Here is a 24491-nt window from a genome sequence, read left to right on the forward strand (position 1 = left end):
TACTGACTGCCACAATCTTTTTTTCTTGATTTCTTATAGTGTTTCTTAAAGCCAGAAAGTTGTCATTTGAAATGACTTTAGTTTTGTGTCATGTCTGTGATCTGCTTTTTTTCTACAAAATTAAACAACTGAATGAACATCCTCTGAGGCCGGTGATTCCATAATCTTTGCCAGGGGTTGTACACAGGAGGACCTGGTCAATGACCTGAAGAGAGCTGGGACCACAGTCACAAAGATTACATTAGTAACACATGATGCTGTCATGGTTTAAAATCCTGCAGGGCAGCAAGGTCCCCCTGCTCAAGCCAGCACATATCCAGGCCTGTTTACATATCCAGGCCCGCATGGCGCACAGCAACTCCGTGGTCCAAGACTTTAGTGTTCTGGTGCATCCTGGTTTACTGTTTGTTTGTGAGACTTGGACTCCAACTAGTGCCAAGGCATTGCCTGGGAGTGTTTGACACTACATCTCACCAGAGAATCATTGCATAATGTTGGAATGACCTTGTGTCAAATAGACAGTTGCTTTGGCTATCTGAGAAGAAGAGTACCACTTACATTGCAATGGAAAGTCAGCTACAATATTACGCCCATGTCTGCATTTCTCTAAGCATGATCCGGCTCACAGTTGCTTCAATGTTGAAGACTCCAGCACTGGTAAAGGCCACCGGGACACACACGTATCTATCACCTGGCTGTGGTAGATGGTTACTTTTGTGAGTTGGGGATGGACCGGTTGTCTGAGTTGGTGGTCAGACGAGACCAGAATAGAGCTTTTTGGAATCAACTCCACTTACCATGTTTAGAGGATGAGAACAACCCCAAGAAAACCATCCCAACTGTGAAGCATGGGGGTGGAAACATCATAATCTGAGGGTGGTCTTCTGCAAAGGGGACAGGATGACTGCACCGTATTGAAGGGAGGATGGATGGGGTCATGTATTGTCAGATTTTGTCAAACAACCTCCTTCCCTCAGCAAGAGCACTGAAGATGGGTCATGGCTGGGTCTTCCAGCATGACAGTGACCCCAAACACACAGCCAGGGCAACTAAGGTGGGGCTCCGTAAGAAGCATTTCAAGGTCCTGGAGTGGCTTGACCAGTCTCCAGACCTGAACTCAATAGAAAATCTTTGGAGGGAATTGAAACTCCAAATCTGAAAGATCTAGAGAAGATCTGTATGTCACAGTGGACATGTACCTAAGATGAAAATTTCAGACCCCGCTATGATTTCTAAGTGGGAGAACTTGCAAAACCGCAGGGTGTTCAAATACATATTTTCCTCACTGTACCTGTTTGCAGGGTCTTTTCTCTGACAGATGCAAGATGTTCAAGTTTTGTTAATGCCTATTTTAGTAACACAGCTGATTTCGCTTCTTGATTATACATTCCTAAAGGTGTTGAGACCTGTTGCAGACCAGGCCTAAAGTTTTCTTTATTATAAAAAAAAATCTCACACTTGTCATTAATGTTTTTCTGAAAAAGTTTTGAGTTTGTTAGTAATCCTCAACAATAAAAGGTGAAAATGTCATACAAACTTTGACAGAGATAATGATGCTTAGTGCCAGACAAATTGTGTATGTACCACTATTGTGCATTTCATGCATTTATTCAGTTTTATACAGTTTACACATACATGTACAGCATTTATCTGTTTTTTGGTGAAAGTGTCAAACTTGTACTCAGTCATTTATCTCACCAGTGACATTTATGTTTTTGGGCCATCTGCCTTTGAGATTGAGAAATGCCTGGAAAGAGTCATGAAGTCACAGGACAGAGGTGTTTCCCGATGCTGATGTCATCAGGACAATGAAGATCCAAGTCTTTAGGGTTCTGGTGCTTCCTGTCTTACTGTGTGGTTGTAAGACGTTGATGCTAACCAGTGACCTAAGGGGATAACTCTGTTTGGTGGTAGGTCTGTTCATAGGATCCTTGAATATTGCTCGAATGACTTTGTGTCAGACAACTGGTTACTTAGGGAGACTATAATGAGGAGTGTTGCTGCTGTTGGGAGGGAACATCAGCCATCAACATTTTGGCCACGTCGCGCATTTCCCGAGGCATGATCCAGCACATGGAAGCCTCAGTATTGATGACCCCAGTGGCTAGAGAAGGCCAAGAGGACTTTTTACCTGACTGCAGTAAATACGAGTTCTATTAGAAAAGTATCAGACCTTTTTATTTTTTTAAAAAACCATATGGATTTGAATCACGTGTGATTGCGTCAGACAAGCTTGAACCCTCGTGCGCATGCGTGAGTTTTTCCACGCCTGTCAGTTGCGTCATTCACCTGTGAGCAGGCTTTGAGTGAGGAGTGGTCCAGCCCCTCGTCGGATTTTCATTGTCAGGAAATGGCGGAATGATTTGGGCTTTTTTTCCATCAGAATTTTTTCAGAAACTGTTAGAGACTGGCAGCTGGAAACCATTCGAAAAATTTATCTGGCTTTCGGTGAAAATTTTACAGGCTTCACAGAGAATAAGGACTGTTACTACAGCTTTAAGGACGGCTTTAAGGATGCTCGGCACGCCGCGCTCCATGCCACCATCGAGAGCCACAAACCACCGGATCATTTCTAAACGGATGGCTCTGTGGAGCACTTTCTCTGGTTATCACAAGAACTGGACATCAACCATTTTCTGGCAGATTTCACTTTTAACAGGACGGCTTTGAGATGGCGTTCAGACAGCTGTCGGTGGTTTTTCCATCGAGTGATTATCCAAGAAATTGTGGATGTGCCTGGACATGCCAGAACATGTCCCGTGAGGCTTCATCATGGCATTGCTGTGCACCATGCGGCACCGCCGCGATGTGCAAAGCCTCCACTCCTCTTTCCATGACAAAAACTCCTGTAACAGTGGAATGTGCCGTTCATTTCCAAACTGGACGCTGTGTTTTATCCGGGACGTCGTCTGACTAGCACAGGAATTGTGAAAAGACGTGGACATCAGCACTTTTTCGGCACATTGAGACAGACGTGCGGAGGAATTCTGCGCGTCGCGGCGGTGCCGCATGGCGCACAGCAACTCCGTGGTCCAAGACTTTAGTGTTCTGGTGCATCCTGGTTTACTGTTTGTTTGTGAGACTTGGACTCCAACTAGTGCCAAGGCATTGCCTGGGAGTGTTTGACACTACATCTCACCAGAGAATCATTGCATACTGTTGGAATGACCTTGTGTCAAATAGACAGTTGCTTTGGCTATCTGAGAAGAAGAGTACCACTTACATTGCAATGGAAAGTCAGCTACAATATTACGCCCATGTCTGCATTTCTCTAAGCATGATCCGGCTCACAGTTGCTTCAATGTTGAAGACTCCAGCACTGGTAAAGGCCACCGGGACACACACGTATCTATCACCTGGCTGTGGTAGATGGTTACTTTTGTGAGTTGGGGATGGACCGGTTGTCTGAGTTGGTGGTTCCTAACCAGCATGCAGAGCAGTTCCAAGATGTGGCGAAGCACAGCACCACTGTTCTATGCTCTCAATCTTCACCGCTTCTTATGCATGATTCAAGAAAAGGCTATTTTCATAAATAAAAAGCTTGTAAATATTAAATTATGCAGTATAAAGTGTGCTAAGCATTCAAATCTAAATATGCACTCACACAACCAGAGAAAAACAGGAGGAAGAAGCATTCGCAGTGTGAGTGTTTCACAGCAGTGACAGTTCAAGGTTAATCTTTAAAGCAGTTCTTTTGGGTAAACAAATCAAATGATTGTACAAAAACGCGTTGAGCAATTCATTATTCAGTGATTATTGTCCATTGTTTTTGTTATTTGTGGAATTGCGCCATGTGCGATGAACCAACAGGTTTTTATTAATCTGAAAAGCTCTGTGTCATATTTGGTCTTTCAATGTGATTTAGACTGTGAGGCTTTTAATTTTTTTTGTTGTGACTTTTGCAGACTGTCCTCCAATGTATTGCCTGGGACGTGGCTCATGCTATGTGGAAAAATATGGACCTGTCTGTATGTGAGTTTTACGCACATGCACATGTGCACATATAATACAAACAAAAGTTGAGTATCATTTCAGTATGTCCCTCCCTCCTTCCTTCTTTATCTCTCTTTGGGGGACTTAAAACATGGAAATCCCTTCTGCCTTGTTCCTTTCCCTGGAAAAGATACGCTCCATGGACTGTGTTGGAATCTGCTTGTCCCCTGTAGCTTAGCCGTGGCACTTCTGCCTTCCTTTATCCACCAGCACATTTGTTTCCTGGGAATTGCATTTCAATTCTTCTGGTCATTATTTAAACATGGCCCAATTACCCATGACCTTAGCAGGTAGAACAGAAATAATCTGCTGAAACTGAAGCGTTAGCATCAGCTGCTGAGGTTGCAATGAGAAAAACTATTTATAAAAGTAAGAAACTGAATATGAGACTCGTGTCTGGTTGTGTTAACATCATTATGCTGCACTCAGTCCTCTCTGAGACATTCGGATGCCTCGCTGTCTGTGTCACATTATGGTGGTGGTGTTTTCTGAAACTGCATGACTAATTGTACAACGCAACCACAATGAGGGAGTCACACTTCTGCAAATCCAAAATGCATTTCATCAACTGTTTCAAATAGTTGTAGTATTTTGCCTGTTCCTCACTTTCTTATTTAACCTTCCTGGCTTTGATTCCTTCTCATTTATTCTCCTGTCCAACATCCCACTGCCTCCTCTCATTATGCAAAAGGGTGTTACGGCCATCATTTCCAGCGTATTATGCAGCTTGCGCAGTTCCATCAGTTGTAGGAGAACCTGAGGCCAGTGTTGGAGATCGCCTCAGGCTCAGTATTTGCATCACGTTCCTGCACTCAGCTGAACACGATCCACCACGAACCCAGGCCAGGGACAGCCCACTTCCACAGACAGACTATCACACGTGTGGGCTGGCCACGCCCTCTGAATGATAATGACAGAGCCCGGCTTCACTGGGAGGAGGGTGTTTTCCATTAGAAGGACTGTATGGCTCAGAGATCAAGCTGATACTGAACAGATGCTGATTTGGAGAAAAGGAATGCTTTCTTTCACTTTTCCAGAGATCCAGAACTAGCTGCATTTGGTCTCTTTTCCCATGTTGGATGTCCACCAGAAACACTTTGCACTGTTTCTCAGAATACTGATGTTTATTATTATTATTATTATTATTATTATTCAAAAATTATATGGAAATAAAAGTTTGTGTGCCAAGTTGATTGTGAACATATGCTGAAAAGTGCATAACTCACTTAGCAAGCTGACAAAAAGATGATTTTGAAAAATAATAATTTTTTTTAATATAAGAAAAATATGCATCGTGCACCATATTCTATCCATCCCTCTATGATTATGAGGACTTTCTTCCATATCAGGAACCACTGGTCAATTTTGGTATGAAATTACTTGAAAGCTATACTCAACAAAAATATAAACGCAACACTTTTGGTTTTGCTCCCATTTTGTATGAGATGAAGTCAAAGATCTAAAACTTTTTCCACATACACAATATCACCATTTCCCTCAAATATTGTTCACAAACCAGTCGAAATCTGTGATAGTGAGCACTTCTCCTTTGCTGAGATAATCCATCCCACCTCACAGGTGTGCCATATCAAGATGCTGATTAGACACCATGATTAGTGCACAGGTGTGCCTTAGACTGCCCGCAATAAAAGGCCACTCTGAAAGGTGCAGTTTTGTTTTATTGGGGGGGATACCAGTCAGTATCTGGTGTGACCACCATTTGCCTCATGCAGTGCAACACATCTCCTTCGCATCATCCGTGAAGAGAACACCTCTCCAACGTGCCAAATGCCAGCGAATGTGAGCATTTGCCCACTCAAGTCGGTTACGACGACGAACTGGAGTCACGTCAAGACCCCGATGAGGACGACGAGCATGCAGATGAGCTTCCCTGAGATGGTTTCTGACAGTTTGTGCAGAAATTCTTTGGTTATGCAAACCGATTGTTCCAGCAGCTGTCCGAGTGGCTGGTCTCAGACGATCTTGGAGGTGAACATGCTGGATGTGGAGGTCCTGGGCTGGTGTGGTTACACGTGGTCTGCGGTTGTGAGGCTGGTTGGATGTACTGCCAAATTCTCTGAAACGACTTTGGAGACGGCTTATGGTAGAGACATGAACATTGAATACACAAGCAACAGCTCTAGTTGACATTCCTGCTGTCAGCATGCCAATTGCACACTCCCTCAAATCTTGTGACATCTGTGGCATTGTGCTGTGTGATAAAACTGCACCTTTCAGAGTGGCCTTTTATTGTGGGCAGTCTAAGGCACACCTGTGCACTAATCATGGTGTCTAATCAGCATCTTGGTATGGCACACCTGTGAGGTGGGATGGATTATCTCAGCAAAGGAGAAGTGCTCACTATTACAGATTTAGACTGGTTTGTGAACAATATTTGAGAGAAATGGTGATATTGTGTATGTGGAAAAAGTTTTAGATCTTTGAGTTCATCTCATACAAAATGGGAGCAAAACCAAAAGTGTTGCGTTTATATTTTTGTTGAGTGTATATTAAAGTGTCAGTCAGCTCTGTTTAACGGCTTTGTTGGACATCATGGTAATGGCTTTAAATTTAAAAGTTTTAATTTGGTCCATTTAAACATTATGCATTAAAATTCTCGCTGATATACTGTGTACCTTGTGCACACTACGATATAAGTATTTAAGAGATACACTAAGCTATTATATGAGGCTTACTGGGGCTGTGCTTATCTCTGGTTTCTTTGGCGTGAAGTGGATGAGAGGCTACAATTACTCCCAGATGGGATGCCAGTCCATCGCAGGTTACTTCACAGCAAATGCAGGTACCCATATACAGCTGGGTGGACTGAGACAACACAAAAATAAATACCTTGCCCACACACAGACAGGTAGCATATGCTGGATTCTAACCCAGGTCTACATATTGGCAAGCCAGCTCTTTATCCACTCATTACCTGCTCTGCAGTTATTTAAGGAATTATGCATATTTACTGTCATCGATACATGCAATAAGCTTTGAGGGACCACATATAGTCAATGAGGGTTTTTTTTTTTAATATATCACTTCATATTATGAGTTCTTTGTTACATCATCATGAAGTCATTTATATCAATCAATCACAAATATTTTAGTGTTGAATATAAGAGGTTGATCAAATCTCGAGCCACACTGGTAGTGGAGATATTATGATATAGTGTTTTGGGGTGGGGATTTTTCAGGTTATATTTTGAGAGATGTTGAACTTTTACCACTCTGTTCCAAATGTTAATCATCCAGAGACACTAACCCAAGTAATATTTCCACCATGTTTGGTGAGCATCCATCCAGCAAGTTTTTTAGTTATTCTGTATACACACACACACACACACACACACACACACACACACACACACACACACACACACACACACACACACACACACACACACACACACACACACACACACACACACACACAGTAAAAATTATTCCACTGAACAGATAAAAAAAAAAATCACAGCTGAACAATGATTTTTCAGTTTCTGGTAATAAAATACAGGAGGGAAGTATTTTTGTATTTTGCAAATAATATGAAAAAAAAATTAAAAGTGCAATCAGCCAAAAAAATGTGACTGCTTCTGACACAATGGATTATACAACTGAGGAAAACAAATGTACCTGGTTTATTTCCTTCATTTCCATTTGAGCTGATGCTACAGTAAATTATGGTCCCTGCATCAGTTTCATCAATGCTGAAACCATTATTCAAAATTCTGTCCACATATCCTCCGTTTCACACTGTGTGTGTGTGATCATAGGTGTCTTCCAGGATGGACAGGAAACCGTTGCCATGTGAGAGAGAAGCCATCATTCTCCACCGCGTCACCTGAACCAGATGACATGCAGCTTGGTAATTTCAAAAACAAAACGAAACACTCTCCTCCTTGCTCTGCTATATTAAACAGCCCCACCTGAATGTAATTTACTGTATCTGCACATCATTAATGGAAGCTCTCTATATGGGATTGAACTAAACTGATCTTTCTCTCTCGTTTAGATTCTGTGTATGCCGGCATAGCCATCGGATTGGTGCTGCTGTTGGCTGGAGTTGCTGTTTGTGTCCTTGCTTTATGCAGAAACAAATGCAGTTCGAGGTGCGCTGCGGCTATAACAAAGAGATGCATGCTGCTCCATTAGGTAATAATGATGGTGATGATTCTGCTTCCTGCCCCCACAGAAAGCCTGACCTGATGGACTATGGAGTGATGGATAACCAAGCCTGTGACTGCAGTGCAGAGGTCAGTGCACAAAAACGTCCAATCAATCATTTGAAAATTCTGTTTCGGCAACTTGACATTTATGACATGCATTAATCACATTTGGCAACCATATACCTCATATTTATTCAATAAGCAGACAGCATGTAGAGCGGTCACAATCCTTTTCTCTTAGGTTACCTACTTTGTGTCCACCCACTGTATGCTTTGCTTCTAGCAGTTTCCACCTCAACTGTTCTTTTCATTGAATAAGATCAGAGAGAAGCAGATATCTGTCATAGCTCTAATGTGTGTCTGTGAATCAAGCACAAAGTGTGAATTGCATGTGTGAGTGCATTTTTATCTGCGTGGGTGTGCGTCAAGTGTTATCCAGCAGTAAAAGTGAGTGATGTTGAGAGGCACAAGTGTCATGACAGACGATGGTGATAGTCATGGATTTAATGGTGCTACTGCATGTGTGTAGCATACAGTGGCTTGAAAAAGTATTCAGACCCTAGGGCTCTTGCACATTTTAATTTATTTATGCCATTTCAAATACATGACGTAATGCAAGCTTCTTAATATAAAAAATTTCTAAAATTATCCTCCATTAATTAACGAATGAATGGGAGACAACTGAAATTGTTTCAGTATACTTTTAACTATTGGTTTGTTTGGGGGATGGCCCTGCGATAGACTGGCAGCCTGTCCGGGGTGCACCCCACCTCTCGCTCAGTGGCTGCCAGGGGTAGGATCCAGCACCCCAAGTGTCCTGTAATAATCCTGAAAAAGCAGGTTTAGAAAATGGATGGATGGATGGTATGGGGATGAAAACTAACGGAGATTATGGAGCAGATGTCAGTCTAATTTATTACCTGGTCTGAGCATCATATGCATATAACAAGGCAGCTCCTCTCCTTTCACTTAAACATGATCAGGTGCTTCATCTGAGAAAGGTTGCTTCACTTTTCTGCTCTAGTTATGTGATGTCTGTGGAATGCACCTTCATGTCTGGAGTATCTAAAACCAACCCAGTCTCACGGTATGTCGTGATTCAGAGCACAAAATATGCATTATTCTATTGGTTCATCATATTCAAGATTCAAAGATTCAAGATTCAAAGCTTTTATTGTCATATGTACAGGAAAGAAACATGTTTCCCTGTGCAATGAAATTCTTACTTTGCTGCCCACGCCAGATGCCCAAATATATATATAAATAACCAAGTATAAAATATCTAAATATAAGTGGGGGGGGGGGGGGGGGAATTAAATAAAATAAAATAAGCATGCTGGTAAGAACAATAGAATATAACAAGCAATGTAATAAAAATGTAATAATGTAATAAAAAGAAATATACACTGTAAGAAGGAAAATATAAAATATGCTTGTGTAATGGCCTACATGATATGTACATGATAGTGAATGTTGCACACTGATGCACTGTTTTGTGCACCATTCAGCAGTAAATGGCTTCATGCAATTAGTGCAATTGAGCCATTGGATTCAAGTTAACAGGCATTGTAGTGCAATAGAATAAAGTGTCCGTAATATACTGTAGTAAAGTGTCCAATAGAAGATAAAGTGACTAGTGATGGGGGGCTCTGTCCTTAAGGGGGGGGAGTGTTCAGCTGTTTAACAGTCTAACGGCTGTGGGAAAGAAGGAGTTCTTGAACCTGGTGGTTCTGCATCTCACAGTCCTGAACCTGCGGCCTGAGGGGAGGAGTGTGAATAGTCCATGTTGGGGGTGAGTGGGGTCTTTGATGATGGAGACAGCTCTCCTGCAGAGAGGGTTGTGGGGTCCTGGTGATCTTAGACGCAGTCATCACTCTCTGCAGGCGTTTACGGTCCCACACAGTAGAGCTGCCATACCACACAGTGATGCAGGTGGTCAGGACTGACTCAATGATGCAGCTGTAGAAGTTGTTGAGGATCTTGGGTGCTATCTCAAATTTCCTCAGCCTCCTCAGGAAATTCAGCTGCTGCTGAGCCTTCTTCACTACCTGTGTGGTGTTGAATGTCCAGGTGAGGTCATCACTGATGTGGACCCACAGGTACTTGAAGTTCCTCACCCTCTCCACCTCAAGACCTCGGATGAACAGCGGCTGGTTAGGCCTCCTCTCCTTCCTCATGTCCACTATCATCTTCTTGTTCTTGTCTGTGTTGAGGGTTTATTGTCACGAAAAGTGCAAAATGTTCATCATGGGAGCACGTATTTATTCTAATTCATTCCGTCATGGGTTCATGTAATTGAAAGTAAGTGCAGCGTTTGGTTATGGTTAGGAGATAGGAGTAGAGTTAGGTTATGGTTAAGGTTGGGGGTAGGAGTAGGGTTAGTAATAGTGAGTTTAAAAAACCCCATCACGAAAATTTGAATCATTTCGTGACGGGAGGATGAAAAAAACATGAAACTAGGCTGCTAAAACACGTTCAGTCAGCACTAGTGTCTGAGAAAGGTATGACTTTGATCTTCCAGGACTTGTTTTCAAACTCTGTGAGATCTGGTTTTGTGTTGTGTTGAAGTGATGATGGTGCTGGATGAATGCCACAGCTGTTGGCATCAGGATGTCAACACTGTACCTGTGTACAGTCAAACCGCTACTAAGAAAGTGCAAAAGCTTGTCCATGAGTATTCCCTGCCCAAACCAAAATCTGAGTTTCTCCACAAGTCACTTTCTTCCTAATGCCAACATCAGAGGTAATGCTCGCCTCATGTGCCGCCATATTTGCGACCCGTGTGAGGTGGTATCACAAGCCTATCGACCATCTGTCCTGTTGCCAGACCAACATCATCTCCTTTTTTGCCTTTGGTACATTTCCACCTGATAATCCTCTAAATCATATCATCAAGAAAATGTCAGGTTCTCACCGTTTTAACAAGTGAAATCAAGCTACGTGTATCCATTTTCTTTGTTTTCAAAAAGTGTTGCCATCGCTGCATAGTCACACTTTTTGTATTTGCGGAAACTGTTTCCACATCTACCTTTTTGGCACAGGTAGCCTGTGGTGATGCAGAACAAAGACCACCCCTCCATAAATGCAAACACATGCTGTGCGTAGGGCCTCGTGGTACAATGGGGGCCTCAATATACAAGGGTAGGCTGAAAAGTTCTAAGGCTGACTATGATGCAGTTGTTGAATTGAACAAATTCAGGGTTATTTTTCTACATAGTTTCCCTGTAACTCCACACACTTCTTCCAGCGGTACTTGAGTGCTTCGATTCCCTTGGCATAGAAGGTTTTATCTTGAGAGTCAAAATAGTCCTCAACGGCAGCCATCACCTCATCATTGCTCCGATAGTGCTTCCCAGCCAAGTTTTTTTTTTTCAGGTTTGGGAACAGATGAAAGTCCAAGGGTGCCAAGTCAGGGGAGTATGGTGGGTGATCTACCAGTTCGAATCCACACTCGTGGATAGTTGCCATGGCCACTGTTGACTTGTGAGCTGGGGCATTGTCTTGATCGAACAGCACCCCTTTCGCCAGCTTTCCTGGTCGCTTCTTTTTGATAGCCTCGCGTAACTGTCTCAGTAGGTTAGAATAGTACTGTCCATTTATGGTTTGTCCCTTTTCAAGAGTCCACGAACACAATGCCCTTGGCATCCCAGAAAACTGAAACCATGACCTTCCCCGCAGACAAAACGACCTTGGCCTTCTTTGGAGGTGGTGACCTTGGGTGTTTCCACTGCATTGATTGTTTTTTTTGTCTCTGGTTCAAAGTGGTGAGCCCAATACTCATCCTTGGTAAGAAAACGTTCCATGTAATTGGCTGGATCCTCTTCAAATTGCGCCACGTTTGCCTTCGACATGACTAGCCTGGTGTGTTTCTGATCAGACGTCAGAAGATGTGGCACCCACCGAGCTGACACCTTTGACATTCCAAGTTCTTCATGCAGAATGTGTTCAGTTCTCTCACGGGATATTCCCACAGCATCTGCTAGCTGATTAATCGTCGATCGTCTGTCGTCCATCACCATTTCATGAACAAGATCAATGTTTTTCTGGGTTGTGGCTGTTGCAGGCCACCCAGACCTTGTGTCGTCTTCAAGGCTCTCTCTGCCCCTCTTAAATTCAGCTGCCCACTTCTGCACTGTAGATATGGAGAGAGCTTCATCCCCTAATGTAGCAACCATATCCGCATGAATGTCCTTGGGCTTTAAGCCCTTTTTATGCAGGTACTTAATCACACCGCGATGCCAGATATTGTCCATTTTTGCCGTTTCCCTCTACCACGAACTTTCAAACTTGGCTGTGAACCACAAACTACCTCACAACCTGGAAGAAAATAACACAGTTCGTCATCATAAGAGTTGAACTTAATGCATGCCAAGTTTTATTGAAATGGCATTTCTCCTTCTTGGTGAGCCTTAGATCTTTTCAGCCTACCCTCGTATATGCATATGCGGCACAGTTATGCATGCCGCAGTGTCACCAATGAAGCCTTCGCTCACAGTACCTGACTGATGTAACACCTAAAACACACTGGAAACGGTGTCATGTCGGACACGTGCATCACACGTAACAGTTGCACATATATGCATTTTTTTACACGGGACAGCATTTCAGTTGGGTTTGTGATGCATCACTGCTCAATCTGTTCACATCACCTGTGTAAATGGTAAATGGACTGCATTTATGTAGTGCTTTTCCATCTGCATCAGAAGCTCAAAGCACTTTACAATAATGCCTCACATTCACCCGAATGTCAGGCTGCTGCCGTGCAAGGCGCCCGCTATACACCTGGAGCAACTATGGGATTTGGCGGTAACTTACTCCTGGCAGAAGCGTTCAACAGAGGGGGTTAAAAAAACCCTGTTCGTCTTGTCAGTAAATCGGCTCATTAAGCTCGGAGTCCGAGTCTCCAAGCTTCTCAGGGGTTTTGAACGCAGCATTGATGGACACCACAGCCTGTGCTTTTGACAGTTGCTTATGATGTAAACAAGTAATGTGCTGTGCACACCTGAAACCCATAAAGATTGCATTGAAAGCTCTGTTTTCTGAAAAATTTTGATTTTACATGAGAGTCTGAAAGATATGTGTGGTATGATTTTCATCCTGACTGAAATAGCATCAGAAAGGGTGGGAAGTGACTGAGCAGTGATATTCAGATGCAGATCAAATGGTCTGGAACACTGTTAAACACTGTAATAGGGGTAGACTCAAACAGAAAAATAATCCCCAAGATGACAGAAAATGTTTATTTCTGTATAAATCCAGTATGTTTCTGTGTAAATCCAATATGTTTCTCATGTATTTTGTAAAAGGTAGTGAAAAATAAACACTTCTAAATCTAAAAGCACCATTTTGAACACCCCTGAAATGATTCACAAGACATCTTGTGGAATGTGTGCATCCTGTGTACGTGCATCACGCAAGGTCAAAGGTAATTTCTAGTAATTTCAAAACCTCATGCATGTGCACACACACTTCCTGTTGATGACGGCATTAAGAGGAAAATAAAATATTAGTTTCTTTAAAATATGTTCTCTTCATTAAAAAGAGCTGGAATTTTGCAAAATGTTCCAAAAAATAAACTGACATGATAATGTGGGTTTCAGAAGAAACTTAATTTTGTCAGTTTTGTGAAATTTGAAAGGCTGTGCAGATTTAATTGTGTAGAAAGGGAAGGTGACTACACGGAAAACTAAAGAGACCGATACAGAACACTCCCAGCAGATATGTCATCCATGTGAGTATCTTGCTGGTTACTGAAATAATTGCATAGGAAGCAGAACTTTTCAGGTGACCCTCATATTGACAAGATGGTTTATGAAGGTTTAGGGAGGCGTTAAAGGGCCTGGCTGAGGATAGGGAAGTGTGCTTGGTCTGTTGCCACTGCAATGCGGATAAGTGGAAGAAAATGATTAATGATTGAATAAACGAATGAGCCTGGACCTTCTGTGTGTATATATGTGCACAATATATTTTAATTACACAGTCGTACGTAATGTTACTCATGGGCATGAAGACAGTAAGGGCTATGTCAATCTGACACTTGAGGCAAGTCCTTGACCTTTATCCAAGTGACTGAGCTCTGGCTGACCTTTCCAGGGCAATTCTGGAATCCACCAAGGTGTATACCACATTTGGCCTAAATATCAGGTTGAAAATCAAATTCCTTGACATTAATATTTGCCAAAATTAATCCATTCAGTGCCATTTTGGTCTTAGCGTTCAATGATATACTGACCTTAGTAGAAATCAGCAAAATGACCTGGAAAAAGTTGACCAACAGACAGACAGACATGACCTTGGCCCCAATGATTAAACTTTGATCAATTTTGATCTCACCTGGGCCCGGTTTCTTAAACCGGTCTAATCTTGTTTAGTGGCCTAAACTCACACAGTACGAGGTCTGTCAATAAAGTATAGGTCCTTTTTTATTTTTTTCAAAAACTATATGGATTTCATTCATATGTTTTTACGTCAGACATGCTTGAACCCTCATGCGCATGCGTGAGTTTTTCTACGCCTGTCGGCGACGTCATTCGCCTGTGAGCACTCCTTGTGGGAGGAGTCGTCCAGCCCCTCGTCGGAATTCCTTTGTCTGAGAAGTTGCTGAGAGACTGGCGCTTTGTTTGATTAAAATTTTTTCTAAACCTGTGAGACACATCGAAGTGGACACGGTTCGAAAAATTAAGCTGGTTTTCAGTGAAAATTTTAACGGCTGATGAGAGATTTTGAGGTGATACTGTCGCTTTAAGGACTTCCCACGGTGCAAGACGTCACGCAGCGCTCTCAGGCGCCGTCGTCGGCCTGTTTCAAGCTGAAAACCTCCACATTTCAGGCTCTATTGATCCAGGACGTCGTGAGAGAACAGAGAAGTTTCAGAAGAAGTCGGTTTCAGCATTTTATCCAGATATTCCACTGTTAAAGGAGATTTTTTTAATGAAAGAGGTGCGGACGGATTGCAGCGTCGGCTCGCAGCCGCCGCGACGCTCCGCCACAGGAAAAACACCTCTGTTGGAAGCCTTAAGGACAAGTTGGAACATGTCCTGCTGTTAAACAATTTCTCATATACTCACTCTACTGAAAGCCATCAAAAGCCGCCTGGATTTTACAAATGGTTATCAACACGGAGGTGTTTTTCCTGTGCCGCCACACCGCGTCGGCTGCGTCCCGACGCGCGGACCCGTCCGCAAGTCTTTCATTAAAAAAATCTCCTTTAACAGTGGACTATCCAGATAAAATGCTGAAACCGACTTCTTCTGAAACTTCTCTGTTCTCTCACGACGTCCTGGATCAATAGAGCCTGAAATGTGGAGGTTTTCAGCTTGAAACAAGCTTACGACGGAGCTTGAGAGCGCTGCGCGACGTCTCGCACCGTGGGAAGTCCTTAAAGCGACAGTATCACCTCAAAATCTCTCATCAGGCGTTAAAATTTTCACTGAAAACCAGCTTAATTTTTCGAACCGTGTCCACTTCGATGTGTCTCACAGGTTTAGAAAAAATTTTGATCAAACAAAGCGCCAGTCTCTCAGCAACTTTTCAGACAAAGGAATTCCGATGAGGGGCTGGACGACTCCTCCCACAAGGAGTGCTCACAGGCGAATGACGTCACCGACAGGCGTGGAAAAACTCACGCATGCGCACGAGGGTTCAAGCATGTCTGACGTAAAAACATATGAATGAAATCCATATAGTTTTTGAAAAAAATAAAAAGGACCTATACTTTATTGACAGCCCTCGTAGATTCATCTTTTGACGTTAGTCGTTGCACAAAGTGTTTAGTCGGTTAAAGTTTCACATTACCCGACTAAAGTTTTTAGCCTGCTGCACAGGAGGATAATCTTATTTTAGTCAACAAAGCTTCAGAGCCTCAAAAAAGGCAGCTATCATGTACCACCACTTGATGGAGGAGGAAGAAGGAGAGACTTGCGGTGGGAGCGGGTGTTCTGGGTTTGGAATAATCCATTGGAGATGATTACGGACTCCACGGTCGGGAGCACTTCTCCTCTGCTGCGGTGGACTCAGCCATGTTTGTAGCAGATGCACCAACACGGATGTAAACAAAACTAGTGCGCATTGGAAGTGTTTCTTGGCAACGTGAGGCCGCAATGACCCTGAAAATCATTGACTAATGTAAACCGACTAATCTACAGTTTTAGCTGTTCATGTGAAATGGGGATTAGATGGATAATGTTGGGTGACTAACCTTAGTCGATTAAGTAAGCTTAGTAGACTACAACCCCAATTCCAATGAAGTTGGGACGTTGTGTAAAATATAAATAAAAACAGAACACAATGATTTGCAAATCCTCTTCAACCTATATTCAACTGAATACACCATAAAGAAAAGATATTTAATGTTCAAAATGATAAATTTTATTTTTGTGCAAATATTTGCTCATTTTGAAATGGATGCCTGCAACACGTTTCAAGAAAGCTGGGACAGTGGTATGTTTACCACTGTCCCAGCCATTCTTGCTTGATGTATGACTTCAGTTGTTCAACAGTCCGGGGTCTCTGTTGTCATATTTTGCGCTTCATAATGCGCCACACATTATCAATGGGTGACAGGTCTGGACTGCAGGCAGGCCAGTCTAGTACCCACACTCTTTTACTACAAAGCCACGCTGTTGTAACGTGCAGAATGTGGCTTGGCATTGTCTTGCTGAAATAAGTACTGACGTCCCTGAAAAAGACGTTGCTTGGATGCCACATGTGTTGCTCCAAAACCTGGATGTACCTTTCAGCATTGATGGTGCCATCACAGATGTGTAAGTTGCCCGTGCCATGGGCACTAATACACCCCCATACCATCACGGATGCTGGCTTTTGAACATTACGCTGGTAACAATCTGGATGGGCTTTTCCCTCTTTTGTCCGGAGGACATGACGTCCATGATTTCCAAAAACCAATTTGAAATGTGGACTCATCAGACCACAGCACACTTTTCCGCTTTGTGTCTGTCCATTTCAAATGAGCATGGGCCCAGAAAAGGCAGCAGCGTTTCTGGACGTTATTAATGTATGGCTTTTGCTTTGCATGGTAGAGTTTTAACTTCCACTTGTAGATGTAGCGACAAACTGTGTTAACTGACAATGGTTTTCTGAAGTGTTCCTGAGCCCATGTGGTAAGATCTTTTACACAATGATGTTGGCTTTTAATGACGTGCTGCCTGAGGGATGGAAGGTCACGGGCATTCAGTGTTGGTTTTCGGCCTTGCCACTTATGTGTAGAAAGTTCTCCAGATTCTCTGAATCTTCTGATTATATTATGGACTATAGATGATGGAATCCCTAAAATACCTTGCAATTGAACATTGAGAAACATTGTTCTTAAACTGTTGTCTACAAAGTGGTGATCCTCGCCCCAACTTTGCTTGTGAATGGCTGAGCCTTTTGGGGATGCTCCTTTTATACCCAATCATGACACTCACCTGTTTCCAATTAGGTGTTCTTTGAGCATTCATTAACTTTCCCAGTCTTTTGTTGCTCCGTCCCAACTTTTTTGAAACATGTTGCAGGCATCCATTTCAAAATGAGCAAATATTTGCACAGAAACAACAAAGTTTATCAGTTTGAACATTAAATCAGGGCCGGAGCCAGACCGGTTTGGACCGATGCAGTTGCATTGGTCAGATTTTTTGTACGCATCGTTCATCATCGGTTAAAAAAAAAAAAAAAATCTCGAAAAACCCAGAATAGTGCCGAACGTGTCCCTGCGGTGAACACAGCTTTTGATTTGATCCCACAATGCACCACGCAGGTGTACACAGGAAAATTCAAACCGGATCAAACAAACATAGTGTCAGTCCAGTCGAGTCGATGATCATGGCATCCAGGAAAAAAGTTGTGCAAGGAAAATTGGGCACTTATTTCAGCAAGAAACGGTGAGTGGTTTATAAATAGTTTTCAGACAATAGTGTGTTTGAAAGACATTCTGTGATGACTGAAATTACGTTTTCGGTGGTTTTCTGACTCCATACATGTCATCCTATACGGATTGTCCGTATATTCTATGTATTTTTCCAAGTTTCAGAGTCATACAGACGTACAAATAAAGTCGGATATTCAGGGTTTGGTCTGCAACAGCTCTGTAATTAACCGTGTCTGCAGCGCGACTCCACTTTGAAGCGTGAACCATTGAAGCAATGCTTCAATCCACTAGCTCGTTGGTTCTTTGATTCGCTGCTCTTCAGAAATGGCAAGTCCGCTTCTTCACCCCTCTCAAAGCCATTAAAATATGGTGAGTCACTTTTGTGTGGATTAAAGTCACGAACTGGGACTCTTGTCTTGTTGCAGTCAAGAAACGAGAATCGTCCTCCGTTCCATTGGCACAGCTCCAAACGTGACACGGCTCTCTGCCAAGACAGAGACCGGTCGGTATTAACAACTTCAAAATGAATTGCCACTTTAAATAAAATAACACCTCTTACAAACGTTGTAATACAGACAAGAAACTACAATCGACTAAAACATTTTTTTCCTCTCAAAATGAGACGTGCTGTATTTCTTTACAAATTACATCCTGACGTGCAGCACAGCAGCTGCAAGAGCTCAGCTCAGATATATGGAAAGACATTCATGCCAATAATGTCTGAAAGGAAATGCTTTTGACAAAAACTACAGATTTTGTTTATTTCTATTTATGTCCAGAGATCAAGGATCCACCATTTAGAGTTTATTATGTCCAAAGTTTAAGGATCCAGTGACCAATTTCATATTTATTTACTTTAAGATAAGATCAAGGATCCACCATGTCATTTTTTGGTATAGTGTTGTTTTTAGGACATCATATTTATACAAATAAGTGTTCACTATGGTCCATGAAGTATAAAAAAATATATTAAAAGAAGTGTGACAGTGTATGTTGCACACGAATAAAAGAATGAAGATAATTGAATAAGACGTGTACGATTTTTATTTTATCATTGTGCAAAAATGCATCTATCAGTTTTTCACTCTGGATCCAGCCCTGTAAATCTCTTGTCTTTGTGGTGTATTCAATTGAATAAAGGTTGAAGAGGGTTTGCAAATCATTGTATTCTATTTTTATTAACATTTTACACAACATCCCAACTTCATTGGAATTGGGGTTGTATAATTCTGGGGTTTGACTGTCAGCCACATACCAAATTTGCTTGGAATCAACCAAAGGACCAGGGTGGAATCCAGGAACCTACAGACAAGCATCAAATTACAGAATGATACTGCATTTCAGTTTATTCTAAACTTTATGTGTGCTAGTGCATTTGTATGTTTACATTTGTGTGGCTGCCAGCTGCTGCTACAGTGGGGTAAAAAAGTATTTAGTCAGTCCCTGATTGTGCAAGTTCTCCTACTTACAAAGATGACAGAGGTCTGTAATTTTCATCATAGGTACACTTCTACTATGAGAGACAAAATGAGAAAAAAAAATTCCAGGAAATCAGACTGTAGGATTTTTAAAGAATTTATTTGTAAATTATGGTGGAAAATAAGTATTTGGTCAATAACAAAAGTTCAACTCAATACTTTGTAGCATAATCTTTGTTGGCAATGACACCAGGTTTGCACACACTGTAGCTGGTATTTTGGCCCATTCCTCCATGCAGATCTCCTCTCAAGCAGTGATGTTTTGGGGCTGTCACTAACCAACATGGACTTTCAACTCCCTCCACAACTTTTCTATGGGGTTGAGGTCTGGAGACTGGCTAGGCCACTCCAGGACTTTGAAATGCTTTTTACGGAGCCACCCCTTTGTTGCCTGAGCAGTGTGTTTGGGATCATTGTCATGCTGGAAGACCCAGCCATGTTGCATCTTCAATGCTCTCACTGATGGAAGGAGATTTTGGCTTAAAAATCTCATGATACATGGCCCTGTTCATTCTTCCCTCAACACAGATCAGTCATCCTGTCCCCTTTGCAGAAAAACAGCCCCAAAGCAGGATGTTTCCACCCCCATGCTTCACAGTAGATATGGTGTTCTTGGGATGTAACAGCATTCTTCTTCTTCCAAACACAACGAGTTGCGTTTTTACCAAAAAGTTCTACTTTGGTTTCATCTGACCATATGATATTCTCCCAATTCTCTTCTGGATCATCCATATGCTCTCTGGCAAACTTCAGACGGGCCTGCACATGTACTGGCTTAAGCAGGGGGACACGCCTGGCACTGCAGGATGTGAGTCCCTCTCTGCGTAGTGTGTAGCCTTTGTTACTTTGGTCCCAGCTCTCTGCTGGTAATTCATCAAGTCCCTCCGTGTAGTTCTGGGAGTTTTGTTCACTGTTCTCATGATCATTTTGACCCCACGGGATGACAGCTTGCGTGGAGCCCCAGATCAAGATAGATTATCAGTGGTCTTGTATGTCTTCCATTTTCTTACAATTGCTCCCACAGTTGATTTATTCACACCAACCTGGTTGCCTAATGTAGATTCACTCTTCCCAGCCTGGTGCAGGTCTACAATGTTCTTCCTGGTGTCCTTTGACAGCTCTTTGGTCTTGGCCATGGTTGAGTCTGGAGTCTGACTGTTTGAGGCTGTGGACAGGTGTCTTTTATACAGATAACAAGTTCCAATAGATGCCATTAATACAGGTAACAGGTGGAGGACAGAAAAGCTTCTTAAAGAAGAAGTTACAGGTCTGTGAGAGCCAGAACTCTTGCTTGTTTGTGGGTGATCAAATACTTATTTTCCACCATAATTTACAAATAAATTCTTTAAAAATCCTACAGTGTGATTTCCTGGATTTTTTTTCTAATTTTGTCTCTCATAATTGAAGTGTACCTATGTTGAAAATTACAGACCTCTCTTATCTTTGTAAGTAGGAGAACTTGCACAATCAGGGACTGACCAAATACTTTTTTACCCCAGTGTATAAATAGACCAATGTCGGTGTGAACTGGTGTCTGCACTGCACTGACAGCAGTGCTCACTTAAACAGGTGGAACGCAGCGCTGGAAAGACTGATTGTTCCATCTCAAGCAGATGAAATGTTACAGTGAGGTCAGAAAAGACATAATTAGAACACATAATAGGTCAGCTTGAATTTAATTTTGCCTGCATTTCATGCACTCTCACATATTAAGGCTCATCTAATTTTAAGCCCACGCACATGAATTTCATCTTCTCAGCTTCCATCTCTGGATGAAACTCCCGGCATTGACCTCAGTATGAGTGATTTTCCAAGACTGTCCATCAGCGTCTATCCCTGGAGGTGGGAGGCGGAGGTAAGTGTTTCTACTCAGCCTTATGGCCTTTACCCGTCTTATCTGTCTGATGTCAGTGATGTAAAATATGTCTCTCTGTATACATGTCACAGCAGGGTGTGACCTGGAGAGATGCCAAGCTGTCCTTCGCCAACCCTTTGTACAGTTACCCCACTGATGGTGACGGCGCTGACTGCAGATACTCTGAAGCTTAAAAACAGAAGACTTTACATTTTGAGATTGAATTAGATCAGGGCCAAACGGGTATTTTATGAAATGTCTTCACCTGCTGAGGTGCCAGAAAGGGTGAGGGACAAAATCATATTTTTAAGTGTTTGCTGTATGTGATCATTTTTGTTCAAGTGTTGATGTCAGGGTTGCAGACGTGACCATCGTGAGCAAATCCAAGTCAGTTGAACTGTGCCTATAAAATACGCCGATAATCAAAGTTCAAATTTTAAAACAGAGGTATTCCCTCTTTTTTTGTTTGGTCAGTTGTTTGCTGGATTACTAAAAATAAATAAATAAATAAATAATAATAAATTTTTTCACCAGTTCCAGGTAAAATATTTTGGTCAAATGAAAATGAAGGTGACATTCAAAGTTGTGTTCAGATAGCCTCAAGTGCATTTAGCTTACAGACATTTAGTTTCAGGCTAAGGCCGCATCCTTGGAAGGCTGCATTCATCACCTGCATGTGTCCCTGTGGTGCAACTATCTCATTTCGAAGGGTCCTTGGAAAGTGGGTAAGAAGTTTATCCTTCTTTCCCACAAAAATGAAGGATACAACAGGTGTATCTTTCACAGCTCCAACAATCCCAAGAGTCATTGCGCAAATATAATCATTATTATTATTTTATTATATACAAGATAGTGGGCAAATTTAAAAAAAAAAAAAAAAATTCAGGCTCTATATACATAATTATAAGTAAGTCATTTTAAATAAGTAGCAGTGGAATAAGCTAATGACGCAATTGCAAAATGCTTCTTGCACTAGACCATGTAATTTCACAACAGTTGGTTTGGCCTCTACTGTCTCTGAAAGCCAGCTCTGGATAGAATGCAGCTTTCAAACGATGTGGATCCTGAACTGAGATACAGCCATCAGTTACATCAGTTAGCATGTAGATCAGCTTCAAATATACAGCTAGCTTCATGTTCCATTAGATTTCAGTTACCATTAGATTTAGTTGGCTTGCTTTTCAATTAACAGTTCTACTAATTTTATGGGATAGCAGTGGGCCCGTGACACTGCCTCACCCAAAGTCACATAAAAGTGGGCTCTGATGAGACGCTAATATGTTATCTGTCGCGATGCTTCAGCATGCAACTGAAAGTCTGTGCTCTTCAGTATGATTTGATCATTGTGTGTATTTTGAGAGTTGATCCAAATAAAGTTACACATGCAAGAAATTTTTTAAATAATTCATCAACATTGCAAAAAAAAGAGAGAGCGAAAGATGTGACTTATAAACAGACAATAAATGAGTTCCCTTCTACCTTTGGTAAAATTGTAAACAAAATAAATAAATGAAATCACAAAAAAAATCACATGGCACCAACCATCTTACTGGTGTGATGTTGGGATGATTGCCCCCCCATGTGTGGTGTGTGCGTGCACCTTTATTAAAATCTTAGCCAGAGAGAAGAAATGGTTTGAGAGAGGTGTCAAGGAAGCATTATTTGTAAAACAGTTGAAACCCAGCCTTAACCGGGGGGCGGGTCTCAGACACGCTTTGTCCCCTGTTTACAATGGGGTACTCAGGTCAAAGCAGTTTCAGTCTTTTGTTCATGGTAATGAGTCATTCACGTCATCAGGAGAGTCGTCAAGGGAGCCATCAGGGGAGGCTTCCATCCCATCATTAGGAGAGTGCACAATAGGTGCGAATTAGAGCTATTGTTTAGTCACTAGCCTATAACAGTCGGCCTCTCGGTAGGAGGGGTCTGGTTAGGTAAAAAACTCCAGCTTTTGTTGGCTTCTGGTTTACAGAAGTCAGACTACCAGAGCAAGAATTTTAGCCGAGGAAGCTTCTGTGATTTGAAGCGAAATGTCCTCACGTCAAGCAACCCAGTCCAGTCGAAGATTCAAGCTTCTCTACTTCATGCTGAAGCTTCTCAAATTACATGTATTCAAAGACAGCAGTCCACATTTTAACCAAGTTTCATACAAAGTTTTTTATTTGGATTTTTAAAAATGGCTATTTTGGAATGTTAAAAATCAGTATTGTGTCATTAATAGTATGTTTTTTGATGGAAGCGTGAATGAACCATTCACACTTCAGTAAAACCGTCTTTCATTTGACAAAGTCTAATTCAAGTCATCATCCCAGCTGCTTCATTTGAGGTGAAAACTGTCACAATCAGCCCACACAGCAGATGGATGACAAACAACAGATTTAACGCAGTTTATTGTCAATTTCGTCAGTACTCACTCATGGGGCTTTACAGCTGCATCTCATCAGACGTGCCATCATAAAGGACATCTCGATATTTTTACAGATGCACAAACAGATTGTGCACTTAAAGATGTTTTGACAGCCCGAAATAGAACACACACAGTATTTGTCCCTGCAACTTCCTGTAAGGCTCGCTGTCTTTATTTATGTTCTGCGATTTCAATTCCAAATTGACTTTTGTTGAAATCCTATTTAGAATGTTGTGTTTGCAGTTGTACTCAAAATTAAATTGATTTTCAAATACTGTCTGAGAATGTGGTGAAGATACATGATTTAAAGCATTTACCGTTTCCGGATCACGATGTTGTTTTGAGCCAAGTTCCCAGTCACTTCCAGACAAGTGAAGCAGCTGCAACTACCAACAAAAGCAGAGAAACTAGTCTCAGACCAGCGTGTAGATACGTGGGTCTGTGCTACTTGAACACATTGTGAAACACCAACAGGCTGCAACTGGAGGCCAGACAGACATCAAATGATGCGTATGTGTGTGTGAGAGAGAGACAATGATTGAAAGTGATTTGAATAAAATAGCAGAACCAAAAAAACTATAACTAAGGTTTTCACATCTTGTAATGTTAAAACAGTGTAAGTTTGTTTTAGTTTGTAGCTTGACGAGGCGTTCTCACACTTTATCTGCACAGTTCTGTCTCCGACATTTATAAGAAACCCTATCTGTTCAGAGATCCTCTATCC

At 41.9% G+C, this 24491-nt stretch overlaps 1 protein-coding gene across 1 annotated transcript in view; it reads left to right on the plus strand.

Moving 5' to 3' along the window:
- The window catches only part of malrd1 (MAM and LDL receptor class A domain containing 1), a 244722-nt gene extending 222968 nt beyond the window's left edge, over positions 1 to 21754 (plus strand). Inside the window, exons 28-33 of the mRNA XM_034170522.1 lie at positions 3906 to 3972; positions 7773 to 7864; positions 8012 to 8108; positions 8192 to 8252; positions 21268 to 21363; positions 21456 to 21754. Coding sequence (XP_034026413.1) covers positions 3906 to 3972; positions 7773 to 7864; positions 8012 to 8108; positions 8192 to 8252; positions 21268 to 21363; positions 21456 to 21557 — 515 coding nt within the window. The 3' untranslated portion in view covers positions 21558 to 21754. The remainder of the gene's footprint in view (positions 1 to 3905; positions 3973 to 7772; positions 7865 to 8011; positions 8109 to 8191; positions 8253 to 21267; positions 21364 to 21455) is intronic.
- Positions 21755 to 24491: the final 2737 nt, after the last annotated feature.

Source organism: Thalassophryne amazonica, chromosome 1, assembly GCF_902500255.1.
Source record: "Thalassophryne amazonica chromosome 1, fThaAma1.1, whole genome shotgun sequence".
Lineage (NCBI taxonomy): Eukaryota > Metazoa > Chordata > Actinopteri > Batrachoidiformes > Batrachoididae > Thalassophryne > Thalassophryne amazonica.